The 27962-nt window shown below is 45.7% G+C and overlaps 2 protein-coding genes and 1 long non-coding RNA gene across 3 annotated transcripts in view; 2 read left to right on the forward strand and 1 right to left on the reverse strand.

The window, feature by feature from the left end:
- The window catches only part of LOC135361458 (uncharacterized), a 41478-nt gene extending 16739 nt beyond the window's left edge, over positions 1-24739 (reverse strand). The window contains exon 1 of the long non-coding RNA XR_010408747.1: positions 23837-24739. This is a non-coding gene — a long non-coding RNA (uncharacterized LOC135361458). The remainder of the gene's footprint in view (positions 1-23836) is intronic.
- LOC123854265 (C-C motif chemokine 2-like) lies at positions 8166-10103 on the forward strand. Its single transcript, XM_045889398.3, has 3 exons — positions 8166-8326; positions 9113-9230; positions 9596-10103. The coding sequence occupies exons 1-3, from the start codon at positions 8251-8253 to the stop codon at positions 9705-9707; spliced, it is 306 nt and encodes a 101-aa protein (XP_045745354.1). The 5' UTR covers positions 8166-8250; the 3' UTR covers positions 9708-10103.
- LOC123854266 (C-C motif chemokine 7-like) lies at positions 17687-19446 on the forward strand. Its single transcript, XM_045889399.2, is given in 4 exon segments — positions 17687-17828; positions 18581-18626; positions 18859-18933; positions 19341-19446. Coding segments are annotated over 4 exon segments (300 nt in total). The 5' UTR covers positions 17687-17755.
- Positions 24740-27962: the final 3223 nt, after the last annotated feature.

The following is a 27962-nucleotide window of genomic DNA, read 5'->3' on the forward strand; positions in this document are numbered from 1 at the left end:
CACCTGGGTGGCTCAGTGGGTTAAGCATCTGCCTTCAGCTCAGGTCATGATCCCAGGGTCCTGGGGTGGGGGGCTCCTTGCTCAGCGGGGAGCCTGCTTCTCTCTCTGCCTCTCCCCCCCACCCCCCGCTTGTGCTCTCTCTCTCTCAAATAAGTAAATTTTTTTTTTAAGAATTTTTCCCAGGAAAAGAAGGAAAGAAAGAGAGAACAGCATTGCCTGAGGGAGGGCAGGGTTAAGGGAAATACGTTTTTTTGAACAATGAAGACCTGAGCATGCTGGCTGGGGAAAGGGAAATGAAGAGTAGAAACAGAGAGCAAGGAATTGCATGGAACTCATGGAATGGCCAGGTTCTGGAAAAGTCTGCAGGAGTTTAAGGATGTAGATGGATCAGTGCCCTTCAACAAGAAGGACAAGCTCTTCTTCTACAGCAAGAGAGAAGAGAGGTGGTAACACGAGAACGGTTGCTGTGGGCATGGGGGTGTGCATGGAGGGAATTCTAACTGCTGCACAGTCTCTGCTTCCCCAAGGGGTATTTTGTGTCCTGAGCCTGGAGCCTGAGATGCCAGGGCCCAGGAAGGGGTGCTGTGCCTCTGCGGGGTTCGGAGGACGGAGAGAATGAGGCATGTATGACAGCGTGGCTCTCATGCTCATCCAGGAAGGCAAGACTCCAGCCAGCCCGATGGCCCCGAGCATCAAGAATCAGGGGGCCATCGGATGCCCTGCGTTGGGGCGCTGGCCTGGGTGAGACAGTAACCTGCGGAAATGAGAGATTAAAGCCAGGAAGGAAAGGAAGCCAGGTAGGGGTGGAGGGCCTTGGAGAAGCTGACACAGGGCCTGTGGAGTTGCTGAAGGGGAAGGAAGTGGAAGTCTGTGGTCAAAGAAATGGATTACTAAGATGAACTCCATGAAATACAGAAGTTCAGGGAGATGACAAAGTCTAGAGAGTGGCCACGGGGCAGAGGCTGAAATGACATGGTGATGAATTCACTTGAGGACGGACCCAGCACTTGGTGGTGGACTTCCCTATTAGTTCCTCTACACCCCCTGATCTTTACCTTTCCTTGACACACCAACTCCCTACCAAGGCTTCTGTGGACATGGTGGACAGAAGTGAGCTTTAGGGGGAAGGAAGAGGACAATAAGCAGAAGGAAAGGACTAGAAGAGCATGTGAAAAACTGGCCTTGGAGTGAGAACACCTGGGTTTCAGTCCTAGCCCTGCTGCTTCCCAGCTCCCTCGTCCCTGAGCAAGCCCACCTCTAAGCCTCAATGTCCACATCTGTAAAATGGGGGTCTCATCTACACTGCAATGCTCTTACTAGCATCACAGCATTTAATGAATCATAAAACACATGCAAGGAATTACAATCACGGGTGCCTCATGGCCCACAATTTTGAAATCTTTCCTCATTAACTGCACAGAAGTTCTAGAAGGCATTCGGTAAATAGTTAAAACTAATGGTAATCATTGTCATGAAATCAGAATTGTGTCATGGCAAAGCGTGTCATAGCTTGGGGATGTAAGTACATCCTAACTCTATCGAGAGCTTGTGAGATGCTGGAACAGTAAACGATCCACAGCAAAGAAATGTGTGTGTGTGTGTGTGTGTAGCTGACATAGTCTTTTTTGTCATCTTGGGGTGCAAATCGTTCTCAGTTCCTTTATTATGTTCAGTTAATCACCAGAACCCCAAGTTGTCCTGCTTAGGAGGAACTCTCACAGTCTGGGCTTAAGCGTCCCCTCCCAACTTTGACATAGTTCCCAAGAACCTTGGGGACCCATTCACTCCAGCTGCCAAGTCCTGCTGCTAAATTTCAAGCACAGGGGCCAGGGCTCTTGGCTGCCATTGCTTCCGGCACCGCCCGTGACTGTGGATTACTGTCCCCACACCACCCAGTCTGTCCCTCTTCCTTGCTCTCACTGTGCCCCCTCCAGTCTTGGCCACGGTGCTGTGCTGGAGCTCCCAAAGCTGGGGCGCTGGCAGATTTGTCCATGCCCTTAAAGCGCGATGACCGCCTCAACAGGGAGAGCATCTAATCACTTTGGTCTCAAAAGAAGGGGCCTTGGTTCCTCTCCCCTTAGGAGGTCCTTGATCCTTAAGCAAATGTATCCATTTTTCTCCCCATGTCCAGCTCTGCAGAGCAAGGGGTGTTAGGAGGGGTAGTCTTTCCCTTTGGCCGCCAAACGTTCTTTCCCCCCACTTCCTCCAGGACAATGAGTGACTATCTACAATGCAATGAGTGCCAACTTCTCCAGCCTCAGTAAGATTTCTCTAAACAAAGAAGTGAAAAAAGTAGCTGGTGGTCTCTCTGGAAAAAGTTAAGCTCTGTGTCCCCAGGCACTTCGCACAGCACACATAGGCATCCACAAAGCTCATCTGCACCAAAATGCAGACTGGGAGTGCACCAAAATCCCGGGCAACTTTCTTTTCCCCAGTTTAAATTAAGCCAGGCAGGGATTTTCAGGGAGGAATCTCAATGGCACCTACAGCTCTGATTTTCCCCAAATTCATTCATTCATCCCATAGGTGGTGATGTGCCCAGTGCTAGGCACTAATGCTGGGGATGCAGGAGTGAACAGACAAGCTAGGGTCCCTGCGTGTAACTGTGTGTGGCCCCTGCTTGCTTGCGTTGCCCACCCCGTTACCAACAGCTCCCGGGAGAGCTATGTGCCTGCAAAGTTTCTCTCGTTCCCTTGGCTCTATTTTTGAGCAATATATAAGTTGCAAAGTTGAATGATTGGGTAACGCTTTGTTTTAAATCCTTGCATTTAAGTTGGGGAAAAAAATGTGTGTGCTTTGCGAAACTGTCCCCCTCAATTTCTTCCCTCCCCTAGGCAAATACTGTCCGCGTGCTCGTTCAGACTCTTCTCGGGCTCTGATTTACAGTAAATGCAGAAGAAGCTTGTGAATGGAGCCAAAGCTTTGCAACCTGGGGCTGCAACAGCGTGCCAGACGAAACCATTAACCAAGAAGGAGCTTTTTGTGGCAAGGGAAGTTTCCTTTTTCAGGATGCGGCATTTTGCAACCAAAAGAGAGAAGCAGTTCGTCCCCAAAGAAAGATCCATGTGGCCCCTGAAAATCACTCTTGGCTAGTGCCTCTTCGCTGTCTCCCCCAACCCTGCCACTACCTCTTGCCCAAATAGAAGCCGAGGGAAACTCGGGAAACCAACAGTCTTGTTTCTCTACTCATTTCCCTGGCTGATACTAAACCGTTCAGCAGTTCGGGTATCTGGGGAAACAACTGGAGATTCCTGGACCGGTTATAGGTTCAAACGGTATTTATGGAGAACCTACTGCATGAAAGACACGGCTTCGGGGGCTGGGATCCAGCACAGGCCAGAGCCCCAAGGTGGGATGGGGTACAGAGGGCTCTGGAAGCAGAGGGGGAGGCTGAGAGAGCCACACAGGCTTTGAGGGTGGATAGGGGCCTGTGGGAACATGAGCTTCCAGCGACAGCCGGCTGTGTGACAAGCCAAGGCCCAAACTTGATTCTGCGGCTGCTAATCCCTAACAGGTTTTTGTCAGCCTCCCAAGGCTCTCCCTCTGTCCAGGCAGACAAGAGAACAGGGATGAGAAAGAGCTTAGGAAATCGAAACCTCACTGCATTATAATATGCATGCCCAATGGACTTTCGCAGCCAGACATGAAGGTGGAGGCACGCGCAATCTGCTGCCAGGCCGGCAAGGCATGGGCACCCTAGGCTGCCTGCCCACTGTAGTTGGCCTGGGTCCTCAGAGTGACACAGCTCTTTACACGGTGCTTACAAAGCACCCTTGGCTTATTATTTCACGCAAGTCTCATGACAACGTTGGAAACAGCTGTCTTACTAATCACACTTTACAGAAGAGGCCCAGAGAGGTCAAGTGACTTGTGCAAGGCCACACAGCCAGACAGAGGCAGAGCCAGGCCTCCGGCCCTGGTGTTCTGGCACCGCCTGGGGCTCTTTCCATGAGTCCAGGGGGCCTCTTCTTCCTCCCCCTTCTCCCGCTCTTTCTCCTCTTGTTTCGTTCCTCTTTTCTACCTGTGCCTTATTCTGTTAGGGCCACCCAGCCTGACCAGCAGAGCCCCTGCTTTGTGTACCCTACACTTCAGCCCAGGGTTGCCCAAACACAGGCTGGGAGGAGTGGGAGGGACAGCTTAGAAAAAAAATATAGCTTTACATTGTAAAATTATAGGTTGTGATTCGGCAGGTCTGGGGTGAAGACCCGAACTCTTTATTTTTGATGGGTTCCGTGGTACTTAATTATTTGGAGGTCATGGATGCTATTGCTAATCTGATGGAAGCTATGCTCTCTCTCTCTCTAGAGAAATACCCAATCACATAAATGTGGAAGACAATTCCAGATGGTTCTTGAAGCCTAGCTAAGAGCCCCAGATAAGAACTGTGGTCTGGAGAGAATGAACTGCTTGTTGTTCCCCACACCTGACCAGCATTTCCCGCGCTTGGCCCTTTTAAGGTTGTTCTAGTGGGACCCTGGCCCAGTATCATCAGCATCACCTGGGAGCTGTTTGGAAATGCAGGATCTCAGGCCCACCCAAGACCAGAGATCAGAATCGGTACTTTAACAAAATCCCAAGGGGATGTGCAAGGGCTTTAAATTTGCAGTGGCTACAAGTCGGCTCCAAAATGCGCCCTTCCCCCACCAAACAATCCCCCAAGCTTCAGAACCTGCAACCCGCATGCCCATCTTAAAGGCACCACCACCATGTAGCCTTCCTGGAGCTCATGGCGGGGACTCACAGCCCCTCATCTATCCAGTCTGCAATTGCTGTTTGTCTCTAGACTCTCCCTTAAAGCAAGGATTCAGTAAAGGTTGTAAAATGTTTCTCTGTTTCTACCCACCTGCTTTTCATGACCTCTGTGTCCCTAAAGTCCATCCCCCAGGTCAGCACCTTCACAAGGGCACTGCAAGTGTGCTTACCTGCCCCCAACCCCCGACACCTGCTCAGGCCACCTTGGGCAATGAGATCCCCAAGTGAGGAAAGTGACTTCTTCCCTCAGAGGGGCTGCAGCATCTCACACTGCAATTATCCCAACAGTTTACTTACACTCACCCCCTGTGTGTAGCCCCTCACTGCAGGGCTCAGGTATTGTTCCATGAGGGCTGGCCCAGGGCTCAGGTACTGTTCCATGAGGGCCCCACGGCAGCCCCTCACTGCAGGGCTCAGGTACTGTTCCATGAGGGCTGGCCCAGAGCGGAGTCTAAGTGACAAGCCCCTGGCTTGGCTGGGACACCACTCTCTTCCCCAAACCAACCTAGGCCACTGCAGGTGAATCTTTCCTTTCTCTTCCAAAGGCTATCTCCACCTCCCCACCCCCCTCCACCACGACGCACCCTTTCCTGCCCCCCAGGTAGTATCCTTGACTCCTGCATGCAAATAAACCTGGGACAGATCCATCCCAGGACACAGGAAATGCCTACATGCTGGAAGCTTGGGATGAACTAAACTCAGCCCCACTTCCCATGGATACTTAATCATCTCTTCTGGAAAAAAAGCTTCATGTCTGGTTGGCTTACCCTAGTCCCCCTCCTGGTGCTAACTGCATGAGTGTTGTGCTAGGGAGACAGTGCAGGCTATGAACAAGGGTGCTGCACTGAGAGCCTGGAAATGGACACACACTCTGCCATCAGCCTTCCATGCCATCCCAGGCCCACCACTGCCTCTTTCTCGGCCTCACTTTCCTCATCAAGGAAACAAGGAGATGATCTCTAAGGTCCTGTGCTCATCTGACATTCTGCACAAGAATAAAGAACAGGTTTCTAGTCCTTGAAAGGACAGGAGTCACAGAGTTGGGGGCCCAGGAAAATCAGCTCTGGTCTCCCTGGAGCTAAGAGCTAACCTGGAAGGAGGCCTGGAGGAGGTGTCTAGGAAGGACCTGACCAGTACAGAACCCACTGTGGGTCTCACTCAAGGACCTGAGTGGCAGAGTGGGGGAAAGGAGTACAGCAAGCACAGGCAAGGGGGCACCATGCTAGATGGGGAGGGGGATCTGCAGAAGAGAGCTGAGGCAGGGGGCTAGGTGTTTCTGATATTTCTAGAAAGCTCAGTCTTAGTTCCTCTTTCCATCACCACTGTCAGAGGTCCACATGGAGGATGCCTGTGGGGAGCCAGCCCACTGGAAGGAAGGAAAAGAGATTATTCACCAAGCAGAATTTTTCCATTCTTCATCTCTGACTGGATGGGCAGGGGCCCAGGGGGATTGTATATTTCAGGGACCTGCCAAACCTTGACCCTGCCTCCCTCAATGTCCTTCTTTGGGCCTTTCCCTTGTATGCTCCTGAGCAGGGACCCAACCCGGATCTTGTGCTGGGATGTTCCCAGCACAGCCCCACATGAGATGGCCCTGGCCCCAGGCCCAGCATCTGGAATGCGGGCTCCAGCCAAACTCATTATTTTCCACGGGATCCGGGAACTTCCAAAGCTGCCTCAGAGTGGGAATTTCCATTTGTTTCTCCTCCTTGTGATTGACCTTCCAGCTGAGGCGAGCATCTCTGCTTGACAATGGAGGTGGGAGGGAGATGGCTATCAAGAGACTTTCTCTTCTGATTGGATCTGTTTACTGTCTCATACTTGCAAAGACCAAGTCACTTTCCAAAACTGATGATCTTTCTTGGAAGTAGAGACTTAGCCTCAAAGAGTCAGAGGTCCATCTAAATACTCCAAAAAGCCAAGAAGATTTCCTGTGTGACCCTGTGTCTGTTGCCCACGCCCCCTCCCCCGGAATACGGTTTCCTCGCATAAAAGAGAAGATGTGGGAGCATGCCATCTCTCCAGATTTTTTGGCTCCACGGCCTTAAGCCTGACAGTGACATGGCTGAACCAGGATCTCAGCATCCTTAACCTGTTAACCCAGACAGAACCCAAAGAATGGGTGGGTTCCACTGGGAAATGGGATACAATCCTCCCAGCCCATGGCAGATGACACTCTGAGAGATTAGGGAAGGGTTTCCATTAATATGAAGGAAGTTAAGGTGAGGTGGACTGGGAAGACATGGGTGAAACTGCACAGTCTATATTCCAAAAAATGAGTAAAACATTTTTATTCATCCAAGAAGAATGGATTGAGCATTGGCAGAGCACTGAGCCAAACACAGAGGGCTTTCAATGAGGGTGGGGGGTTAGAGGACTAGCAAGATTCAGGCAGAATGAAAATAAGGCTCCGGGAGAGGTAGAAGCAAAACAGCACACATGTTGACTTGTTCTCTCTTCATTCTGTGTTTTTGGAATTATACCCAAGAATCTAGAATGGTTTCTCTGCAGAGTCTCTGCTCTCAGATTCTCTAGGAAATCAACATCTGTCATGAGACATAGGCCTAGCACTTGGGAGTAAGGATTCTGGAATCAGAGTGTCCTGGGTAGGGAGCCCAGCTCCACCTGCTATTACCCATGAGATCCTGGACAAGTCATTTACCTCCAGTTTCCACCCAAGGAAGCTGGGTGGTTTGGAGGTCTGAGGCAATTCTGGGAAGCACCTCAGCAAGAGCCTGGCTGCTAGGAGGCACTCCAAACCAGCGGCTCTCCCTTTTTCTTGCCATTACTGACCACCGACTGTGGACCAGACACGGTCCTGTGCTCAACAGGACCCATTTCTTATTACAAATGTAGTGATTGGCAAGTATTCTTCCGGGAAGCTCCATGCATTTTATAGGCATTGTCTCCATGATCCTTTAAGAAAGAAGAGTCGCTAGATCCTTCCATGCCCATGGGGCAAAAGCAAGCTCAGAAGCACAAAGCAGTGGAATGAGGGAGTTGAGACCCGAATTCTAGGTTCCAGCTTGGCTCAGCCACTAACAGGCCTCAAGGAATCCTATCATATTTGCAAAAGAAGGGAATTCGCTGAAATCAGTGAGAAGGTCTTTAAGGTTTTCACTTCAGAGAGAAAGTGGAATTCCTCAGAATAATCTGCTTTGTCCACATCTGTGGTCGCTCTGGACATCACTGCACACCGCCCACCTCCACTTCTGTTGGTCTTAGCAGCAGATGGAAAAAGTGCCCAGTCCAGACTCACTGCTTCCCTCCTACTTCCTGGAAACCTCCCGCAGCGCACTTGCTCAGCACATTTTTTATTCCACTTCGTCACTCATTGAGAATGATGCTGCCCTGGGCCAAACTTTCTCTCTTAGCTCCACCCTCGTAGCCCTCAATAAAAGGCAGAAAGAGCAGCCGAAGGAGCCAGAGGAGCAGAGAGGCTTAGACCAACACAGAAACCTCCAGCTCTCACGCCCAGTCTCCCTGCTCCCCGCTGACATGAAGGTCTCCGCAGCGCTTCTGTACCTGCTGCTCACGGCTGCCACCTTCAGCCCCCAGGTGCTCGCCCAGCCAGGTAAGCCCCTCTCTCTTTCCCTTCAAAGCCCATCACCACATCTCTGGGTTCTCATGGGCCACCAGGGCAGGAGGATCACCCACAGTCTCCCGTTCGTGACTGCTTTCCAAGATCAGGAAAGTCAGAGAAGGACAAGGAGTAAAACTGATCACATGGCTCCTGGGAATTCCAGCTGTGGACCCCAAATCCAGTCCTTCCAGGACTCCAGCTCTACAGTCATCCCCTCAGTACAGTTACTGCCCCTGCTCCTTGTAGCCGTGTTTGGGGGGACTGGGGTGATCCAAAAGAGGGGGCCTCTGGCAGAGGGTGCGCAGAGCATTTCCAGATGTGGTGGAAGGGAAAGGAGGAGACCCAGAATCTGGACGGTGCTTCATTCAAGTCCAGCATCCAGAGACAGGGCTCCACAGAGGCAGTGGGTAATCAGGGAAACTCACAACTTGGAGCCTAGAGGGGGACCCTGAGCTGATCTTCCCTGACCCTGAATATTTGGATTATTCATTCCTCCCAGGATTAATGATTAAGGACACTCTCAGGAATTATCTAGTTTTAACGGCTCCCCCTTCCCTCCGTTCATTATCAATGCTATGCACCCGTTATAAAGCAGAGGAAACTGAGTTAGTATGACATTCTAGCTCTGAAGCATAGGCAGAAATATTGGGATTTATGGGTCCTACCTCTACTCCTGACTTCCCTTTGTCTTCCCATTACTACTCCTTTCTGCCATGATTAAGATCAGAAGAATCTAGTCCATCCTAAAATGCTTTTTCTTTGTGGTCTTATTTCCAGATGCAATTAATTCTCCAGTCACCTGCTGCTATACACTCACCAATAAGAAGATCTCAATGCAGAGGCTGGTGAGCTATAAAAGAGTCACCGGCAGCAAGTGTCCCAAAGAAGCTGTGATGTAAGTTGAGCACCCCAGCCCTCCCTGGTCCATTTCTTCCTCAGGGAGCAAGGAGAAAGCCGTACAAACTTAGAGTCAGAGGTATAGGTCATCTAATCTAATATCCAAAGGTGCCCAATGGGAAAATTGAGGCCACAAGGCAAAAAGTGACTCCCAACATCACTCTCTATATGGGTGCATATGCAGACCCTCCCAATTTCTTTAGAGAAAAGTCAGGATGGCTGCAACTGGGACAGCTGTCTAGGTGCCCTCTTACCACCTGCCTTCTTCTTCTCGTTCGTATGGCAGCTTCTTGAGACAGGATGGGCTGGAGTCCTAGGCAGAGATCTCATTGGAACTCTAACTGTATCCTCTCTCACCCACAGCTTCAAGACCATCCTTAACAAGGAGATCTGTGCTAACCCTAACCAGAAGTGGGTCCAGGATTCCATGGCACACCTGGACAAGAAAACCCAAATCCAAACTGCAAAGCCATGAATACTCACTCTGAAACTGAAGAATCTGAAACTAATTTATTTTCTTCTAACTCTCCCTAAATGCCCTCTGATATTATTTTATTATAATTTCAAAGAGTATAAAACTTTGTTTACTGATATGCACAAAATGTCTTAAGTAATGTTAATCTTATTTAAGTTATTGATGTTTTAAATTTATCTCCCATGAATTCTAGTGTTTTTTAAAATATGGAGACTTGGAAAAAAATGCTTTCCTCTGGGGACCCCAGTTCCACCCCTGGGGTGGTGTGAAGGTCCTTGCAAGGATCATTAATGCAAGACTATGTTTTAAATTCTAAAGGATTGCTTACGATGCTATTGTGGAAGTGTATATTCTGTAACTATTGATCAATATACATATATATATTTTTGTACAAAACCTGACTTTTGGTGTTTTCTTGAAGGAAATTAAAAAGCTGAGTGTTATCTTGGTGATGAGGGAGAAGCATGGTTGCAGAGGGTGGGCTCATGTTGGGAGGAGTGACAATGTGGATTGGCCCTGGTCTTTTCTACTGGGTAGGCTCATGTGAGTGCCTATAGAAGAATCTTTAAGGCAGGAGCCAGTCAGGCATTCCAGCCTTACTACTCCAGTCCCCAAGACCAACTGCCCAGATCCCAGCTACCCTTGTCACCTGTTTAGCAACACCCCAATCTCCTTTCTCACAGTCCTTGACCCCTGCCCTCAATCTCTCTCAAAATCTAATGCTACTGCCCCCTAACTGGGATACTTGCCCCCAATCTGTCCCCCTCCAAGTATTCCTTCAATTTAGAGTAATACAGACACTGCAGACTTTGGGAAATCAAGGAGAGATTAAGCGACCATTGATAAGATGGTTAGATTAAGATTTCATAAAGAAGATATGACTTCAACTTATCCTTGATGTATGCACGAAGTTTTTCTAGAAAAAAGTACAGTATCATTTAGAAGAGGGGAAAGAACTCCCCCGCCGAAATAAATAAATAAGTAAATAAATAAAATCTTAAAAAAGAGGGGGGTGCCTGGGTAGCTCAGTCGGTTGAGCGTCGTCCAACTGCTGGTTTTAGCTCTGGTCATGATCTCAGAATTATGAGATCGAGCCCCGCCTTGGCTTTGTCCCTCTCCCTCTGCTCCCTCCCCACCCTGCCACGCCTGCTCATGCTTGCATGCTCTCTCTCTCTCTCTCTCAAATAAATAAATAAATAAATAAATAAATAAATAAATAAATAAATAAATAAATAAAACCTTAGAAGAGGAGAAAGAAGAGTGGAAGCAAATACTTAGAGGTAGAAATGATGATGGCATGTACATAAAAGAGGGTGAAAACCAAGAAGATGGGAGCTGGAGTCCATGTCTGTGTCAAGGGATGGGGAAGTTTAGAAAAGAAAGTTGAGTAAAGGGTTCTGAATGTCAGTGTAGTAAGTCAGTACTCAACCTCATAGGTCAAAAGGAGATGTTGAAAATGTCTGGGCCAATGAGGAAGGACATGCCATTTTTGGAGGTTCAGAAGTGAGTCAGTAAATGTAACTTATTGGTTTCATACAAGCCTGAAGAAGTACGGGCAAGGGTGAGGCTACTGCCATGATCCAGGCAAGAGATGATGAGTGCCGGAATATGGAGCCTGAGAAGCAGCTTTGGAGAAGAATGAACTAGGTAGAGTGAAACCCTGTACATTGTCGATGAAGGAGAAGGAACTGTGACCTAAGATATAGAAGTCCCTTCTACAACCCACATTCTAAGGAGACAAGTTTCCCTGAAATCAGAATGTACTTCTCTCCACCACTATCCCCATTTCAATCCAAGGAGCTTGGGATCACCCATGTATATGGATGGGCCTCTTTTTTTCCTGAATGTCCACCTAAGGTCTATACTCCCTTGCATGGCATTTGACCTACGTGTGAGGTATTTGATCCCCCTAGGTACAGACAGCCTTCCCACTAAGGAAAGCAGATATCCTGCCCTACTTTTAAAAAATATTTTATTTATTTATTTGAGAGAGAGAGAAAGTATGGCGCACAAGCAGGGGGAGTTGCAGACAGAGGGAGAGGGAGAAGCAGACTCCCCCACTAAGCAGGGGCTCCATCCCAGGACCCTGAGATTGTGACCTGAGCTGAAAGCAGATGCTTAACTGGCTGAGCCACCCAGGTGCCCCGATTTATTGCCCTATTGAATAAATTCTGCATGGTAAATGTGCAGATTCATCAGTCCAATCTGGTGGGGAGATGGCTACTGTATCAAGCTGTGGGGTTCCATCAAATCCAAGTAACACTCCCCTAAGTGCCCTGATACATAGGGCAGCAGACAATTTATTGGCTGCTTTCTATGGAAATCACTGACCCACATGCCAATAGCCCTCCCTGCCTCTCCTCCACCCCTCCAGTCTGCAGCCTCATTTGCCAACCAGGACTAAATCCCTAGTTGTTGTGGGTGCCAGGAGGCAGACAGGAATGGAGTGCAAGCAAATGGTACATCCCCATACAGTTTACTGAGCATCAGACCCTCTAAAGCCAGGCAGATTTGAGGTGGAGGGTCTGGAAAGAGGGATGGCCGAGAGCAGGTCAACCTATGTGCTCAAGCCCAAAAGTAATCTCCTCACATTCCCTTTCCAAGCCACATCTATTCAGGTTCAGGACATCTTCAATCCATTTTTGTTTTCTCCAGCTAAGCATGAGAGTCCTTGCTCTTTGCATGATGAAACTATGAGCACGAAGCATTGGCAAGAGGTCCTGTTTAAGAAGGAATGCCAAGTGTGGTGTATTCATTTCCTGTAGCTGTCAAAGGTCTGTTCCAGAAAATCTATGCTTTTTCTATCATACTCAAGATCCTTCCAGCCTCTTCTGAATTCCAGAGCTGCTTCTACGTTTTTTTAGTATTTGTTATAGCAGTAACCCACTTCCAGGTATGGAAGTCTCTATTAGTTTCTTATTGCTACCATAACAATTTATCAGAAACCTAATGGCTTAAAACAATGCAAATATATTACCTTATAGTTCTGGAGTTCAGAAGTGTAAAATGAGTCAGCAGGGCTGCTTTCCTTCTGGAGGCTCTGGGGGAGAATCTGTTTTCTTGCCTTTTCTAACTTTTATTTATTTATTTTTAAAGATTTTATTTATTTATTGGAGAGATACAGAGAGAGAGCTAGAGAGCACAAGTGAGGGAGAAGGAGAAGCAGGCTCCCCACAGAGCAGGGAGCCCGATGTGAGGCTCAATCCCAGGACCCTGGGACCATGACCTGAGCTGAAGGCAGACGCTCAATGACTGAGCCACCCAGGCGCCCCTCCTTTTCTAACTTTTAGAGGCCACCTGCCTTCCTTAGCTCATGACCCCTTTCTCCATCCATCACAGTTTTAAAGTGGAGGAGGGGTGGTGGTGGAGCTCCAAAGGATCAAAGTTTTCACACTATTGAAATTAAGATGGCATTAATCTGAACCAGGTTGTTATTCATGATAATGGTAATCTTCAGAGTGACCACGAAGAAAATAACTAAAAAATATATAATAAAAGAAATAAAGGAATAAAATGGTACACAATAAAATGGTACTACCTGTGTATCACAAAACCATAATAGAAAGAGGGCTGGAGTCAGTAAGATGGCCAAATAAGATGTCCCTTGTTCATATCTCCCCCTAAACAATAACAATTTTGCACCTATCCATGGACAAAAGGACTTTTTGTGGGCTGTGGGATCTGACACCACACGCCAAGGAAGGAATCACCCACCCATTCACCAGGTCAAAAGCATATAGATATCAGTCCTGGCTGTGGAACCTGCAAGGGCCTCTCTTGGCTGTGGTCTGGGAGCCCCTTGGAGAGCACTGTCTTAGACAATCTCCTACAGATAAGAAAGCATCTGTGGAAGTCCAGGTTTTTAATGGAGAAGTTCCAGCACACTGTTGGGGGAAAAAATCAAGTTTGGATGCATTGGAGAGGGTAAGAAGAACAGTTTGACATTACCTACAACCCTCCTTCCCCAAAGTGGCACAGACCGGTGCCAAGAGGGACCCTTTCAGCCCATGATTTCTCCCATGGGGGAAAGTGAGAGCATTGGGGTGAGCTTCCCCAGCTCCTCAGCTACATGGAAGCTGCCAAAGAGATCCATTTGTCTCCTGCCTCATCCAAAGTATTGACTCATTGAGCTGCATGGCTGAGGGGGCAAAAAGGAGGAGGCAGAGCAGCAGATAAGACTTTGAAGGCATTCAAGGGACATGGATCCTACTAACTGCATCAAGAAGACTCCATCAAGAAGCCTGCCCACAAGCCACTAGAGACGTCTCACTGGCAGACCCCCCTAAATGACCCCTAGGTACCCCAGCACTCCACAAACCTCACCCAAACACCCCCAACCTGTGGCTGTCTCCCTGTGAGTGCTCCTGACAAGGGAAAGAGCAAGCTTTGACAGACAGCTAGTGGGCAGGCACAGAAAGCCATCTGCAGCTGTGTTCCAGAGCGAGACCACAAACATGAGCTTTAGCTCTACCTTTGAGGAAGCAGGGCAGACTGTCAGCACTTGGCCTGGTGTACTACAGGATTGAGAGAATGCATGCAAGCTTAAGAATTCTGTCGCAAGAATTCTGAAGCAAGAAGCATGGAACAGACATATCTATAGAACTTCTGAGAAAGCCTCAACATCACTAGCAGGGCTGACAGAAGAAAGTTATCTCCCAAAGTCAGTCAGTAAAAACTAGAGGAGGTGACTACTACTTCTACTTCAAAGTCAAAGAAACAAAACAAGTCTTCAAGGAACATGAAAAATCAAGGAAACATGACTCCACCCAAGGATCACAATAATATACCAGTAACTGACCCCAAAGACGTGGAGATCCATGACTTATCTGAAAAAGAATTTAAAATAGCCATTTTAAGGAAGCTCGATGAGCTACAAGAAAACAGAGAAAGACCTTTCAACAAAATCAGGAAAATAAACATGAACAAAAGGAAAAGTTTAATAAAGAGAGAGAGATTATTAAAAAGAAGTTCTGGAGCTGAGGTACAATGAAGGAAATGAAAAACACAATAGACATCATCAACAGCAGAGTGGACCAAGGAGAAGAAAGAATTTGTGAAGAAACACTTAGAAATTATCCAGTCAGAGAAGAACAAAGAAAAAAGAATGAAGAAGGCTGAAGAAAGCCTATATGATCTAGGGGATATCATCAAAAGAAACAGTCTGAATTACTGGAGTCCTAAAAGGACAGAGAGGGAGAAGGGGGCAGAAAGCTTATTCAAAGAAGTAATGTCTGAGAACTTCCCAAATCTGGGGGCAGATTTCAATATCCAAGTTCATGAAATTCATAGGTCCTCAAACAAACTCAACTGTAAAAGCTCTTCTCCAAAGACATATTGGAATGAAACTGTCAAAAACCAAAGACAAAAAGAATCTTAAAAGCAGAAAGAGAAAAGAAACTTGTAACTTACAAAGGAAACCTGGAAGGTGATCAGAGGATTTACCAGCAGAAACTTCACCACAATGAGAGAGTGGGATATTATAATCAAACCACTGACAGAAGAAAACTGCCAACAAAAACACTCTACCTGGCAAAGTTGTGCTACAGAAATTAAGGAAATCTGAAGACTTTCCCAAACAAAATCTGAGAGATTTCATTACCACTAAACCTGCCTTACAAGAAATGCTGAAAGGAGTTTTTTCAGGCTGAAAGGAAAGGATGCTAATTAGTAACATGAAAACATATACATCACACTAGGAAAGCTAAGTAAATAGTCAAATTCAGAACACTCTAATACTGTAATATGATACTATATTAAACACTTTACTATAAAGTTTAAAGGACAAAAGTATTAAAAATAACTATACAATCATTTGTTAATGGTTACATAATATAAAAAGAGGTTAAGTTGTAACATAAACATAAAGGGAGGGATAAAAGGGTAAAGTTTTTGTATGCAGTCCAAGTTAAGCAATAGGCATAAAATAGACTGTTTTATCTGTAAAGTGTATTATGTGAGCCTCATGGTAACCTCAAAGCAAACATCTACAATATATACACAAAAGATAAAGAGAAAGGAATAAAAGCATACCACCTCAATTCACAAATGAAGGCAGCAAGGGAGGGAGAAAGGAACAAGAGAACTACAAAATAGAAAACAGTAAGATGGTATTAGCAAGTCCTTACCTATCAATATTCACCAAATGTAAATGGATTACATTCTCCAGAAAAAGCATAGTATGGCTGAATAGATTAAAAAAAAAAAAAAAAAGACCCAACTATATGCTTCTTATAGGAGACTCACTTCAACTTGAAGGACACACATGGGCTCAAAGTGAAGGGATAGAAAAGATATGCCACACAAAGGAAAACCAAAAGAGAACAGGAGTGGGGATCTGGGTGGCTCAGTCGTTTAATCATCTGCCTTCGGCTCAGGTCATGACCCTGGTGTCCTGGGATGGAGCCCCACATCGGGCTCCCTGCTCAGTGGGGAATCTGCTTCTCCCTCTCCCTCTGCCCCGCACCCCACCCCCAGCTCGTGCTCGCTCTCACACTCTCTCTCAAATAAATAAATAAAACCTTAAAAAGGTAATACAAAACAAAAGAGAATAGGAGTAGCTTTAATTATAATGGACAAAATAGACTTTAAGCCAAAAGCTGTAAGAGACAAAGATGAAAAAAGAAAGAACTCAAATAAAAAACCTAACTTTATACATCAAAGAACCAGGAAAAGGGCAAACTCAGCCCAAAGTTAGCAGAAGGGAGGAAATAATGAAGATCAGAGCAGAAATAAATAAAGACTGAAAAACAGTAGAAAAGATGGACAAAGCTAAGGGCTTCTCATCACGCCCCTTTTTCATTAATATATCATCAGCAATTGGCTGATGAGCTTGTAGTGTGTGTGTAGAGAGAGGGGATGTGAAGACTCCTGTCTCTGCTTCAAACTGCGCAGGTTCACTTTGGATTTGTTCTTAAGTTTGGCTTCCCCTCTATTGTTTTACTCGGAATGATATTTTAAAAATGACAACATTCCATGATCTTATTATGTGCCTTGCAGCCTATGGAGCAGATAGTGGTTTAAAAACACATCTGCAAATTCTTTTATGCTCCTTGAATTAAGAGATGTGGTCTATGTTCTCTAACTTTGCACCTGGGAGCCTTAAACCATTATGTAAAATATCTGTATCCAGCTATGTAGAGGGACCACTGGAGAGATGGGGGTAGGGGGAGAAAAGATGCCATCTGATCCAACCCTCAGCTGTTTAAGACCTTCCAGCTCAGACACCTGACATTGAGTGAAGGCCTAAGACAACCCCAATCCCAGTCATCATCCAACTGCAAAGATGTAAAAATCAAAAAAAAAACCTGAGCAAGAACTGCCTGGCTTAGGCCAATCAAGTCCCATATCCAAAAGCAAAATCAATGATTACTATTGCTTTAAGTCACTGTTTTCAGATGGGTTGTTACACAGCAATTGATTACTAGAATAGACACTATAATTTTAGGTATTATTATAAGAACACTGAAGCCTATTTTTCCGCTAATGTTCTATTATTGTATTCTTTGGGTTTTAGAAAAGCCAGCAGGATTTAAAGGGGTAAAGAATTGTTTTAGTTCATTTTAAAGCCTAGCCAAAATTTTATTGCCTTCCTCTGGAACCTGGAGTCTTAGAGATGTTATCTGAAAGCAAAATTGGGGAAATCCCTTACAGCTCTTTGATTTGGTAATCCTACTTCCTTTCTTTTTCTACATAAGGCGTTTCATTTCAAAAAAGCAGAACCCTTAGTAAGAGTCATAGATCACACACTGCCTGGGCATAGCCTCCACCTCACACACCAGCCCTGAATTTGGATGGAAGGCAGGCCAACATCAATCATGCCTTCTTTCTCATTTCCTAGCATCTTACCCAGGGCAGGGTAATGGCTCAGCAGATGTACCATTCCACCCTGTGATTCATTCAGAACAAAGTCCTTCCTATCACCCACTCACTTTCTTTCTATTCCTGTCTGCTCCTATAAAAGGTAGGCAGAACCACCAGAGGAGCAGAAAGGCTGAGACCAGCCCAGAAACCTCCAGCTCTCATGCCCAGTCTCCCTGCTCCCTGCTGACATGAAGGTCTCCGCAGCACTTCTGTACCTGCTGCTCACGGCTGCCACCTTCAGCCCCCAGGTGCTCGCCCAGCCAGGGAAGCCCCTCTCTCTTTCCCTTCAAAGCCCATCACCACATCTCTGGGTTCTCATGGGCCACCAGGGCAGGAGGATCACCCACAGTCTCCCGTTCGTGACTGCTTTCCAAGATCAGGAAAGTCAGAGAAGGACAAGGAGTGAAACTGATCACATGGTTGCTCTTGGGAATTCCAGCTGTGGACCCCAAATCCAGTCCTTCCAAGACTCCAGCTCTACAGTCATCGCCTCAGTACAGTTATTGCCCCTGCTCCTTGTAGCCATGTTTGGGGGGGACTGGGGTGATCCAAAAGAGGGGGCCTCTGGCAGAGGGTGCGCAGAGCATTTCCAGATGTGGTGGAAGGGAAAGGAGGAGACCCAGAATCTGGACGGTGCTTCATTTAGTCCAGCATCCAGAGACAGGGCTCCGCAGAGGAAGCGCAGGGATCAGGGAAACTCATGACCAGGCATAGATTGCTCAGAGCCTAGAGGGGGACCCATAGCTGCAGTCCTGCTGCCTGAGGAATTGGACTTTTCTATGAGCCCCTCCTAACAACACCCAGAGCTGTCACCAGTTCCTCTTCTCCTCTCAGTTAGCAGTAGTATCCTTCCAATTTACAGTCCGTACCAGTGAGACTGAGAGTTTCAGGACGGAGATGCAGGACTTAGGGTGGGCAGCTTCCCTTTCCTTTGACTCTCCTCCTTACTGTTCCCTAACTTATAAATAGAAAGTCCCAGCACGTACCCTAAATAGCCTTTGTTGTTGTTTTGACAGATGGGATTAATATCTCAACCACCTGCTGCTATAGATTTACCACTAAGAAGATCCCCATCCATGGGCACCTGGGTGGCTCAGTCGGTTAATCGACTGCCTTCAGCTCAGGTCATGATCCCAGGGTCCTGGGATCGAGTCCCGCATTGGGCTCCCTGCTCTGCAGGGAGCCTGCTTCTCCCTCTCCCACTCCCCCTGCTTGTGTTCCCTCTCTCGCTGTGTCTCTCTCTGTCAAATAAATAAATAAAATCTTAAAAAAAAAAAAAAAAAAAGAAGAAGAAGAAGATCCCCATCCAGAAGCTGAAGAGCTAAAGAAGAATTACCAGCAGCTATTGACCCTGGGAAACTGTGATGTGGGTGACACCATGACCACCCGCACTCAACCCTTGATCCTGAGTTCTGCTCCCAGGCAGTGGATAGGGTTATTATAAGACTTCAGTTGGAATTTAACCCCCAGATACTTAGACCAGCTCTAATCCAATCCCAGAAATTTTTTTATGGGAAAAGTGAACTTGAGAAAATAGAGACTTCCCATTCCCAGCTGCCTGTCCAGATGTTGGTTCAGATGTCAGTTCCTTCATCCAGGAGACAAGATGGTTTCTTTCACCAGGGCCAGCAAACGTAGTTGCTTCCCCTGAGGTTCCTTCCATCCTCCTCCATCACCCCAGGCTAATGGGTCAGGCAGGTTTCCCATAGAGTGGGTTACACTCCCAGGTTGACTCTTCAGTGCACTCTCTCTAACTGCCCTCTCTTCCCACAGCTTCAAGACCAAACTGGCCAAGGAAGTCTGTGCTGACCCCAAGCAGAAGTGGGTCCAGGATCTCGTGGAGTACCTGGACAAGAAAACCCAAACCCCAAAGCTGTGAACACTCATGCCCATAATGAAGCCAAGCCAGTACCCAGGAAACAATTTATATTCCCTATCTTTTCCAACATACCTTCTGAGATTATTCTATTACAATTCTAAGGCATATGAGATTTGTGTAATAATGTGAATCATAGTTTTTCTTAAGTAATGCTCTATGTCTTCTAAGTTGTTAATAATTTAATGTGCTCTGAAATTGTATGTGTTTTAAATGTACACCCTTGGACATATCATATCACTTCAACCCCCTAAAAACTGCAGGATGCTCCCTTCCTCTCTACCTCGCTGTGGTATGGTGAAGATCCTTGAATGAATCAATGCAAATGTGCATATATTTAATTTTTAAGAGGTGATGTCCCTATGAAACCATAATATTATTATAGAACTGAATATTTTTATATGTAGAACTCTTGAATTTTCACATAAAATATATTTTTGGATAAAATTTTACTTTGATGGCCTTTTAAAGGACAAGATAAAGCTGGTGGGAGTACCAGGAAGAGGAGAGCTGGTTTCAGAAGGTGGGGCTTGTGTTCCGGGGGAATGGGCATATGATGGACTCTGGGCTTGCCCCCAGGTTGGGCTCACCTCCATGGCAAGGAGAGTCAGGTTGGCTGGGGCCAGGTTTAGCAAACTCTGCAGCTCTAGCTGACATCAGCTTCAGCCATTTGTTCAAATACCTTCTTCCTTTCCAAAATCATTTCCTTTCTCACCATCCCATGCCCTACCCAACAGCCTATCCCCTCAGCTGTTGCGTTAGTCTTACAGCTGGCTGGTTTTCTTTCTTCTAACCCTTGAATCCAGAATAATACAAGTATCACCTGCATTGAGGAACCAGGGAGGGAATCAACAGATGACCTCAGAAGTTCCCTTCCACATCTGGGAACCACATGTCTTAAAGATTTCTATCTCTATAGGTTGAGGAAGAGCAAGGAGGGTAGGAGGAGGGTATGAAGGGTATGAGCAAGGAGGGTAGGACAAGGCAGCATACTGACAAACTCTTGATAACCTCAAGCTGAGCTTCTTGGAGAGAGAGGCTTGCATCAAAACTCCCATAGAAATTTCAAGGTGTCAGGAGAATTAAAACACTTTGATGGCAAGCAGACAATTCATTGGTGACTCGTGGGTGCTCAGGCCATTATGGATGCTCAGGCCAAGTCCAACAGCCCTTTCTGCGCCCCCTCCAGCCCAACAGTCCTCATCCCCAAACATCAGTAAGGAGAGTAATCTCAAATGCCAGTGGGGAACAACAGTAGGCTGACCAGGCATAGACAGGAAATAGATAGATACTATAGTAAAATGAAACACAGCTAGCCCTGTGGTGCAGGCAAATATCAAGCAGTGTCAGGTAGTAGGATGGGCAAGAAGAGATGGGTTCCATGTGCCCAGGGCCAAAAAGGATCTGATCACACTCTCTTCGTCAAGCTTATCCTACCATTTCCAAGGAATTCTGAACTCATTTGTCCTCATCGGGCCTCTTTTGGACACAGAGCATTAAAGATAAATTCCAAACCACAACCAGGAACAGAAGCTGATACATAACTGGGCATGGAGTTTAATGGTACTAAAAATCAGACTGCATGTACAATTAATGTGCCTAGTAAATTAGGGCAAGTTGTTTTTCCTGACTGGGCCCCCATCCATGGAGATTTAGGTAGATCAATGGCTCTCATACTGGCATCAGCATCTCTTAGATATTAGTAAAAATGTAGATTTCCAAGTACCATCACCAAAGATTCTAATACAGAGGGTTGGGTGGGCAAGGTGCCCCTTCCAACTTTTCAACTAGTTCCCAGCCCTGTCTGCAGAAGACTGAAGGGTACACCCTGATGTCCTCTTTCAGATCAGTGCAGTCTCTGGGCTTGACATGCGTCTCTGGCATGTCATGAAGACATGGAAGAGTGCCTTTGGTCTGAACTTTCCCACCTCCTAGACTTGGCTGTTGGGCATGCACCGGCCTTAAAATAGCTGAAGTTGTAAATGCCCACCACATGTTCATGTGTTCTTCTGCATTTTCCAGCCTACATTGCATTTATTTAGGGCCAGGTGACTGGATTCTAACCAACTGGGTGAGGACCAAAATGATGTAAGCCACTTCCCCATAAACAGCTCATAGTTCTGGGCTTCTCTTCCTCTACCATGCTGACCTTGGAGGCAACATGCTCCAAAAATCTCAGCCTTCAGATGGAGGCAGCCCATGTCCTTAAGCCACTGGAGGAGAGCCACTTGGCCCCTGCTCTGTGACAGGCAAAAGAAATAATCCTTTGTTAGGTTAAGCCACTGAAGTTGGGAGCCTAGCTTAACCCTAATTAATAGAGGAATTGGTACCATGATCATGTGTTGCCAGTAGAAACCTAAAATGTGTAGCATTGGCTTGACATTTGGCAGCAGGCAGTGAGGAAGCTATCTCAGGTTGAAACGATGGAGAATCTTGTTACAAAGTGTCAAAACTGTCAGGTCCTCTCTGCTGAAATTATAGCTCCAAGGAGAGAGTTTTAAAATATGATTAGTAATGCATTGGTTGGTTTGGTCTGCATTGGTCAGGGTACTGAGAGAAAGAGATGAACTCAGGAAAGCACTGACTCATTTTAACGTAAAAATGAAATAGAATAAAGTCCACAAATTCAGAATCTTACATTGTTGGAAAAGCCATCTATTTGTACATCCCAAACATTAAGAGAAGGTTTAATTTAAGGGGAAAAAAGTAAAAAGAGTTCAGTAATAAAAATCCAGGCAAAAAAACTCTGAGTTGGACGAAGTGACTTAGGGCAAAAATCAGATTGAAGTTGTCGCCTTGTATTTCAAGCCTCATAAAGAAGAATGGGGAGAGAAGAAAAGGCAGAAAAATAATTTGAGAAGTATATCTAGAAAGAAACGGGCTGTGGCTACTGGCAGATGGAACTGGCTGGGTGGAAAGAGATCAGAAGCCTGCTAAGTTCTCAAGAGAACTAGACTATAGTGCCAATAAAACCATGAATGAGCCTGCGCTGAAAACAAGAAGCCATTGACCATTCAAAATGAAAACAAACTTCAAGCTCTATAGGGTAGCAAATCATCTTCCAAGGCTGAAGAGCCCCGGAGGAGAATATGCCCCTTCCAAACCCACCTCAGAGGTGGCCAAGGGAAATAATGTAGAAGGAAGGACTTCACAAAAACAATCAGGAGCCAAGATCAAAAAGACAAAAGTGCTTCCCCAGATTGCAGAATCAAGCCTAACCAAGGGTGAGGGACTTATACAACATCTGCCTGAAGGACTGCAGGATCGCTAAAGAGCATTGGCCACTGGTGTGACATCTTCCCCTCCATGAATGAAGGTGTTGGTTGCAAGAAACTGTCCTCTTCAAACTTGATATGTCAGGGGCAAATAACTGGTCTTTTAGTTCAGAGGTCACTGGACAAAGTAGATCCATGCCCTCACCTGACAGAGAGGACCACTTACTATCCAGAGATCCCAGACATTTAGTTTGATGCAATGACCTTATAGGATTTTGGGTTGGTCTCTCTTGGGGATTGGTTGATTGTGTTAACCTATATTGAGAAGCAGTGAGCAAAGGACAGACTGCATAGAAGCTATTAGCACTTACCAAGTCTTCATGTGTTTCTCAGCCTTCTTTACACTTGGAGTCATATGATGATGTAGGGCCACAGGATGGAGACACATGTGGTAGAAGTTGCTTCCATGCCTGGTTCTTTAAAGCCCCCTATACAATCTATCAACCCTCTCTCCCTTGCCTCAGTGAACTTGGGAGCCACGTGTTCCAGATGCTGGCTATGATTTACAAGCAGCTGGATCGCTGAGTCACTCCTCAGAAGAGTGCCTTGGGCAAGCTGCCTGACCAATATCAGGCTGTGACATGAACAACAAAGAAATACCTGTCGGGAGCGGAGCAAGATGGCAGAGCAGTAGGAGACCTGGATTTTGTCTGGTCTCAGGAATTCAGCTGGATAGGGATCAAACCATTCTGAACACCTACAAACCCAACAGGAGATCGAAGAAAAGAAGAGCAACAACTCTCTGAACAGAAAAGCGACCACTTTCTGGAAGGTAGGACGTGCGGAGAAGTGAATCCGAGGCGATATTCGGGAGGATAGACGGCGGGGGAGGGGCCTCCGTCGGCCGCTTCTGGCAAGTGATAGAGCCGCGGAGCACAAAATCGGAACTTTTAAAAGTCTGCTCCGCCGAGGGACGTCACTCTGGTGGCTAAGCGGGGGGTGGAACCCTCATGGGACAGTGTGGTCTCAGGACCCTCGGGGTCACAGAAAGACCGGGGGTGCCTGAGTGCGGCAGAGCTCCCAGGTAACGGAGCAGGGAAGCCGGCTGCAGAGGCGGAGCCCAGGGCCCCTGCTCCTCCAGCAGGGACCCAAAAAGCGGCTGATCCGGGGAGACTCACCTTCCTCCCCCGGGAGGAGCCGCGCGGGAGTGCACCGCAGGGATCTGCTGGGTTTGGAGACTCCACACGGGGTCGGGTGCCAGAGATAGAAACGCGCGGTCACAGCCCGGGCGAGCACGGAGTGCGGCCGGAGAGCGGGGATCTGGGAGTGACTGACGGCTTTTCTCTGGGGGCTCACTGAGGAGCGGGGCCCCGAGTTCTCGGCTCCTCCGGAGCAGAGATTGGGAGGCCGCCATTTTCACTCTCCGCCTCCAAAGCTGTACGGAAAGCTCGCAGGGAACAAAAGCCCCGGAGAGCAAACCCGAGCAGATTACTTAGCCGGGAGGGGGCAAGGGCGGGGCACTTCCGCCTCCGGCAGAGACATTTGGAAACCACGGCAACAGGCCCCTCCCCAGAAGATCAGCGAGAACAGCCGGCCAAGACCAAGTTTACGGATCAATGAGAATGGCAGAACTCCAGCGCTAGGGGAATACTGCACATAGAATTCATGGCTTTTTTACCATGATTCTTTAGTCTTTCAAAGTTAATTTTTTTTAAACTTTTTTCTTTTTTTTGAATTTTTCTTTTTCCCTTTTTCAACCAACATCTTATCAATCCCTTTTTTTAAAAAAAAATTTTTATTTTTCATTTTTAGAGTCATATTCTATCCCTTCATAGTAGTTACCCGTATTTTTGGCTTATATATATAAGTTGTTCTCTCTTTAAAATTTTGAGATAGTATCTTCTAACAGATTAAAATATACCCTAAATCTCTAGTATATGGTGTTTTCTATTCCCCTGCCTGATCACATTCTCTCCCTTTTTTTTTCTTTTTTCTTTTTTTAAATCCTCTTCTTTCTTTTTTCAAACAACTTCTTATCAATTCCTTTTATAAAATATTTTATAATTTCCATCTTTACAGTCATATTCCATCCCTTCATCATATCAACCCTTATTTTTGTACATATATAAGGTTTTCTTTCTTTAAAATTTTGGGAGGCACTTTCTTCTAAAAGACCAAAATACACCCCAAATCCAGTGTGTGGCACTGATCTATATACCAGCCTGATCATATTTGATCACATTCTGGTGTTTTTCTGTTGTTGTGGTTTTGTTCTGTTTGTTTTTGTTTTTATCTTTTTCTTTTTTCTCTCTTTCCCTTTCTTTTCCCACTGCTTCAGGTCTTTTCTGATTTGTTTAGAGTATATTTTCTGGGGACGTTGTTACTCTGTTAGCATTTTGTTCTCTCATTAATCTATTCTCCTCGGCACAAAATGACAAGATGGAAAAAATCACCTCAACAAAAAGAACAAGAGGTAGTACCGACTGCCAGGGACCTACTCAATATGGACATTAGTACGATGTCAGATCTAGAGTTCAGAATCATCACTTTAAAGATACTAGCTGGGCTTGAAAAAAACATGGAAGTTATTAGAGAAACCTTTTCTGGAGAAGTAAAAGAACTAAAATCCAACCAAGTCGAAATCAAAAAGGCTATTAATGAGGTGCAATCAAAAATGGGGGCGCTAAGTGCTAGAATAAATGAGGCAGAAGAGAGAATCAGCAATATAGAAGATGAAATGATGGAAAATAAAGAAGCTGAGAAAAAGAGAGATAAACAATTACTGGATCACGAGGGCAGAATTCAAGAGATAAGCGATACCATAAGACGAAACAACATTAGAATAATTGGGATCCCAGAAGAAGAAGAAAGAGAGAGAGGGGCAGAAGGTATAATGGAGCAAATCATGGGTATTGAGGAGGGCACATTCTGCATGGAGCACTGGGTGTTATGCACAAAAATGAATCATGGAACACTTCATCTAAAACTAATGATGTCATGTATGGGGATTAACATAAGAATTAAAAAAAAAAGGAGAATTACAGACCAATATCCCTGATGAACATGAATGCAAAAATTCTCACCAAAATACTAGCCAATAGGATCCAACAGTACATTAAAAGGATTATTCACCACAACCAAGTGGGATTTATCCCTGGACTGCAAGGTTGTTTCAACATCTGCAAATCAATCAACGTGATACAATACATTAACAAAGGAAAGAACAAGAATCATAGGATCCTCTCAATAGATGCAGAAAAAGCATTTGACAAAGTACAGCATCCTTTCTTGATCAAAACTCTTCAGAGTATAGGCATAGAGGGTACATACCTCAGTATCATAAAAGCCATCTATGAAGAACCTACAGCAAATTTCATTCTCAATGGGGAAAAACTGAGAGCTTTCCCCTAAGGTCAGGAACGCGGCAGGGATGTCCACTGTCACCACTGCTATTCAACAGAGTATTAGAAGTCCTAGCCACAGCAATCAGACAACAAAAAGAAAGAAAAGGCATCCAAATTGGCAAAGAAGAAGTCAAACTCTCACTCTTTACAGATGATATGATACTTTATGTGGAAAACCCAAAAGACTCCACCCCAAAACTGCTAGAACTCATACAGGAATTCAGTCAAGTGGCAGGATATAAAATCCATGCACAGAAGTCAGTGGCATTCCTATACACCAACAACAAGACAGAAGAAAGAGAAATTAAGGATTCAATCCCATTTACAATTGCACCCAAAACCATAAGATACCTAGGAATAAATCTAACCAAAGAGGCAAAGGATCTGTACTCAGAAAACTATAAAATACTCATGAAAGAAATTGAGGAAGACACAAAGAAATGGAAAAACGTTCCATGCTCATGGATTGGAAGAACAAATATTGTGAAGATGTCAATGCTACCTAGAGCAATCTACACATTCACTGCAATCCCCATCAAAATACCATCCACTTTTTTTCAAAGAAATGGAACAAATAATCCTAAAATTTGTATGGAACCAGAAAAGACCCTGAATAGCCAGAGGAATGTTGAAAAAGAAAAGCAAAGCTGGCTGCATCACAATTCCGGACTTCCAGCTCTATTACAAAGCTGTCATCATCAAGACAGTATGGTACTGGCACAAAAACAGACACATCCATCAATGGAACAGAATAGAGAGCCCAGAAGAGCTCTTTTTCTGGGCTCAACTCTATGGTCAACTAATCTCCGACAAAGCAGGAAAGAATGTCCAATGGAACAAAGACAGTCTCTTCAACAAATGGTGTTGGGAAAATTGGACAGCCACATGCAGAAGAATGAAACTGGACCATTTCCTTACACCACACACAAAAATTGACTCCAAATGGTTGAAAGACCTCAATGTGAGACAGGAGTCCATCAAAATCCTAAAGGAGAACACAGGCAGCAACCTCTTCGACCTCAGCCACAGCAACTTCTTCCTAGAAACATTGCCAAAGTCAAGGGAAGCAAGGACAAAAATGAACTATTGGGACTTCATCAAGATAAAAAGCTTTTGCACAGCAAAGGAAACAGTCAACAAAACCCAAAGACAACCGACAGAATGGAAGAAGATATTTGCAAATGACATATCAGATAAAGCGCTAGTATCCAAAATGTATAAAGAACTCATCAAACTCAACACCCAAAGAACAAAGAATCCAATCAAGAAATGGGCAGAAGACATGAACAGACATTTTTCCAGTGAAGACATCCAAATGGCCAACAGACACATGAAAAAGTGCTCAACATCACTCGGCATCAGGGAAATCCAAATCAAAACCTCAATGAGATACCACCTCACACCAGTCAGAATGGCTAAAATTAACAAGTCAGGAAAGGATAGATGTTGGCGGGGATGCGGAGAAAGGGGAACCCTCCTACACTGTTGGTGGGAATGCAAGCTGGTGCAGCCACTGTGGAAAACTGTATGGAGGTTCCTCAAAATTTGAAAATAGAGCTACCATACAATCCAGCAATTGCACTAGTGGGTATTTACCTCAAAGATACAAATGTAGGGATCCGAAGGGGTTCGTGCACCCCGATGTTTATAGCAGCAATGTCCACAATAGCCAAACTGTGGAAAGAGCCAAGATGTCCATCGACAGATGAATGGATAAAGAAGAGGTGGTGTATATATATACACAATGGAATATTATGCAGCCATCAAAAGGAATGAGATCTTGCCATTTGCAATGACGTGGATGGAACTGGAGGGTATTATGCTAAGCGAAATAAGTCAAACAGAGAAAGACATGTATCATATGATCTCACTGATATGAGGAATTCTTTTTTTTTTTTTT

This window comes from Mirounga angustirostris, unplaced genomic scaffold (assembly GCF_029215605.1).
Source record: "Mirounga angustirostris isolate CCGP_5_RB_7025 unplaced genomic scaffold, mMirAng1.0.hap1 SCAF_17, whole genome shotgun sequence".
Taxonomy (NCBI): Eukaryota; Metazoa; Chordata; class Mammalia; order Carnivora; family Phocidae; genus Mirounga; species Mirounga angustirostris.